Raw genomic sequence first — 4,378 nt, 5'->3', positions numbered from 1 at the left:
CGGACACAAGATGATCTAAGACTCCCAGTTAGTTCTGCAATAATCAGTGTTCAAGAAACAAGTTGTAGTCTGACCTCTGCCCAACTCACTTTGAGACTATGTGTGCAGTATTCGAATGACCTTTGATTTAAAACTTCTTGAAGTTAAAACAATTGCACTAGCTCGAGATATGTTGAAAAATCCAATCTATTTTTTAATGATAATGTTCTTTTAATGTTAAAATTTATTTTACAACAAAGTACAGATTCCTTATGCTGTATTGATTTTTAAATTCAAGGATTTGTTGTCTTTGCGTACATTTTTAAGTCTGTGGTTAGTAATGTCAAATTTTATATTAAAGCCTCATTTGTTTATGTTCATTTCTGTTTATTTTTAGATCCGCTTTCATTTTTTGTTGCCTTTTATTTTTATTTCTTTCCTGAGAAACAATATTGGTGATGGAGGATGGTAGTAATTACACAGTTACTTACTTCAATAAAGGCCGATTAAATGGTGACATTAACATCACATCGGTTATCTTTCATGTGTGTTTTTGGTGAGTATAAAAGGAGAATTGGATTTTGTGAGCTTTTTTATTTCTCTCTGCTTGGTTTTCACATGGCTAAACTAAACCTGCCGGATCGTTAGCCAGAAGCAGTAGCTTGTGTCGCTCTCGCCGCAGCATCGTGCCGTCCTCACCGCAGCCTCAGCGAGCTCAGCTTCCTCCCCATGCGCCTCACCTGCCACACCCTCGGCACCCCAGCCACCCCCAGCACACGCAGCACGCGTTGCCTTCCCCTGACCCAGACATCCTCTCAGTGTCCAGTTGTCCTGCTCTTTATCGAAACGAAGAGGAGGAGGAGGCCATTTATTTTTCTGCTGAAAAGCAATGGTACTGGCAGCGAATGAACTACATATGTTGGGCTGGGTGTGGGAGTTGGGAGTGGGGGGTAGGAGTGGTCTGTCATGTTAGTTTTCTGTTGCTGCGTAAGAAGTTACCGCGAACTTAGTGGCTTCAGACAACACCCATTTATTCACTCTCAGTTTTCATGGCAAAGTGCAAGCCTGCTGTGACTGGGTTTTCTGCTCAGGGTCTCATGAGGCTAAAATCAAGGTATTGGCTGAGCTTTATTCTTTACTGCCTTTATATGAGAAACAAAACCAGAGGGAATGGGCTGATGCTACATGATCCCATGTAGCTCTCTCATTTGATTCTTTAGTCGACATCATCATCAAATATTTTCCATACATAATTGTTTCATCTACTAATGAAAGTACATTTTATGATCAACAAGTGATCATTATAGCCTATTCCTAAGGAGATAGTCCATGTTTTGTATTCTCATTGCAGTTGGAGAATTTAACACAGCTGTGCTTAGTAGTACTTTATGACTAGCATTTTTTGTGTGTAACCTTTACAGTATAACTGCAGGCAGCAGCAGGATGGCTTTACTGACAAAACCAATGTCTGGCTTGTGGAGATGAGTAGGCGAACCTTAGAGCTCAGCTGCCCAAGAGAAGTTTTTGCATTGATGGAAATGTTCAGTCCTGATTTTAAATAGCGATGTCTGAAATTCACAGCGAACTCATAAGTATGAGGAGAGTTTGGATTCAGGAAACATTTCCCCCTCTCTGTTTTCAGTCTCTTAAGTGTTGAACCAGCAGAATCCTTCCAAAATAATGACATTTTGTACTTAACTGGTCTTTTATGTTCAGTGCATTATGCACACATATGTTCGTTTAAACTCATCTTGAGTTAAGCCTTCTTATACATGCATTAAACTCATATGAATTCAGCTACACGTTGCTGTGGAGAGAAAAGAGAAATAGAAAAATACCATAAATGGTATACATAATTAAGTTCAACATTCCAAAGAATATATGCTCTAGAAAAAGTGGGAGTTTTTTTCTAGCTGTACTGTACCTACACTCCAAAAATTATGAAGAAGCAACACTTCAGAGTGTTATTTGTTTTGGAAATAGAACGTTAGAACTGGAAGTAATGTTAGCGATTAATCAAATTCTCTTCCTTGACCAGACAGAGAAATTGAAACCTGGTTAAACTAAGTGATTTGCCCAAGGCTGGGTAGCTGATTATGCAGGGCCGGGACAGTATTCCTAACCTAGATCAGTGTTCTTCTCACACATTATTTAGACCTGCGGACTAGTTTTTGGATTATTTTTAATTTAGCTTAGAATTATTTCACCTACAGAGAAGCCAAACATAGCAAAATAGAAAGTAATAGAATTGTAACTTAGACAGCTTCCGGCGCGGCAAGCTGAAGCTCCAGGGAACAGTGGTATATGCTATTTGACTAATGGACATCTGCTCCAGAAAGAAGCCCAGCAGGGAATCCCTACCAGTGACTGAGTTTTGAGTCATTTCTTCCCATCTGAACTGCTTCTTGCCCTCTGTGAGCAGTAGCCATTTTCACATTTTAAAAGCATTTGAAAATTATGTAGCACATGCAACTGTGTTATATGAAAGCATTATTTAAGTCTTGATTTGCTCAAGGGATTTTCTTCCTTCTGAAAGCTTGTAGTGTAATAAAGACGATCTTCACATACATGTGTGAAGAAAGTGCAAGAAATGACTAAATGACATTCAGAAATCTAATGTATATCTAAAATATGGAATTAACATAGAATACATGTCAAAAGTAATGAATATGCATATCAGCATGAATAATTATAATAATCATAGGTCATCCGAGGTGAGCAATCATTCAGTTCATTCATTCTAAGAACGTGAATTTAGTCTGCTGTGTGCTATGCACTTGCTGATAACTCGAACTGCCAAGAGAAATACGACCAGGTCCTGGCCTAGTTCCAGCTGATAGATGATGATCGTATCTGTTTTTGCCTTTCTCGTCTGTCTTCAGCTCTCTTCCTTCTCCCACCTTATTTCTTTTGCCAGTTACTTTTTAACTTCACTGTACTTTTTATTTTATTTTTTATTTTTTTATTTTTAATTTATTTAAATTAGTTTCAAGTATACAGTACATTGGTTAGACATCCATATAGTTCATAATATGATCCCGTCAATTGCTCCCTCCCTCCCCGATCCTCCAGCTAGCCAGTGTATTAATACTAACTGCATTCTCTATGCTTTGTTCCCCATCCCTGTGACCATCCATCAGCTACTAACTTGTACTTATTTAACCCTTCATCCCATCCTTCCAGCCCCCAAACCCCCCTCCCCTCTGTCACCAAATTGTCCACTATGTTTGTGAGTCTGTTTTTGATTAGTTTGTTCTTTTTGTTTCTTAGATTCCACATATAAGTGAAATCATATGGTGTTTATCTTTCTCTGTCTGACTTATTTCACTCAGCGTAATAACCTCTAGGTCCAACCATGTCATTGCAACTGGTAGGATTTCATTTTTTTGAATGGCTGAGTAATATTCCATTGTATATATGAACCATAATTTCTTTATCCAACCGTCTGTTGATGGGCATTTAGGTTGCTTCCATATCTTAGCTATTGTAAATTGCACTGCCATGAATATTGGGGTGCATAGATCTTTACGAATTATTGTTTTGATTTTCTTTGGATAAATACCCAAGAAGTTCAATTTCTGGGTCAAAAGATATATCCATTTTTAATTTTTTGAGAAACCGCCATACTGTTTTCCATAATGGCTGTACCAGTTTGCAGTCCCACCAACAATGTATGCGGGTCCCCTTTTCTCTGCATCCTCACCAACACTTGTTTTTGATTTATTGATGATAGCCATTCTGACAGGTGTCAGGTGATATCTGGTTTTAATTTGCATTTCTCTGATGGTTAGCAACCTTGCGCGTCGATTCATATGTCTATTAGCCAACTGTATTTCCTCTTTGGAGAAGTATCTGTTCAGATCTTCTGCCCATTTTTTAATTGGATTGTTTGTTTGTTTTTTTGTTGAGTTGTATAAGTTCTTTATATATTTTGTACTTTTTATTTAAAAAAAATTTTTTTCATAGAGTGAACAATATTTGTCAGGTGCAGTACAAACAAAACAAGACATGATCCCTATTCTTCAAGATTTCTTTCTTCCCTTCCCCTTCCTTTTTTCCTTCCCCTCCCTTTTTTCCTTCCCCTCCCTTTTTTCCTTCCCCTCTTCCTTCCATTTATATTACATATTTTTATTGAGTACCCACTGTGAGCTTGCCACTATTCCAGTGCAGAAAATACAGACGTTAATAAGACTCCCTGTCCTTTCTTCTAGGTAAACTATAAACAAGTTAATAAAAAACATCATTTTAGGTAGTGTAAGTGCTGTGTTGCTAAACAAAGATAGATAAAAGGGAAAAAAACCCGCTGATTTAGGTGGGGTGGTTGGGGTGGCATCTCTGGAGAGAGCATTTGAGCAACGACCTAAATGACACGGAGACATACGCCATGGAGAGGTGGAGG

At 38.1% G+C, this 4,378-nt stretch overlaps 1 protein-coding gene across 1 annotated transcript in view; it reads left to right on the top strand.

The window, feature by feature from the left end:
* The window catches only part of STIM2 (stromal interaction molecule 2), a 76,894-nt gene that overhangs the window by 67,138 nt on the left and 5,378 nt on the right, over positions 1–4,378 (top strand). Inside the window, exon 12 of the mRNA XM_015594839.2 lies at positions 607–871. Within this exon, the coding sequence (XP_015450325.1) occupies positions 607–871 (265 nt within the window). The remainder of the gene's footprint in view (positions 1–606; positions 872–4,378) is intronic.

The sequence above is a fragment of the Pteropus alecto genome, unplaced genomic scaffold, assembly GCF_000325575.1.
Source record: "Pteropus alecto unplaced genomic scaffold, ASM32557v1 scaffold5, whole genome shotgun sequence".
NCBI lineage: Eukaryota > Metazoa > Chordata > Mammalia > Chiroptera > Pteropodidae > Pteropus > Pteropus alecto.
This window is presented reverse-complemented; position numbering and strand designations above follow the sequence as displayed.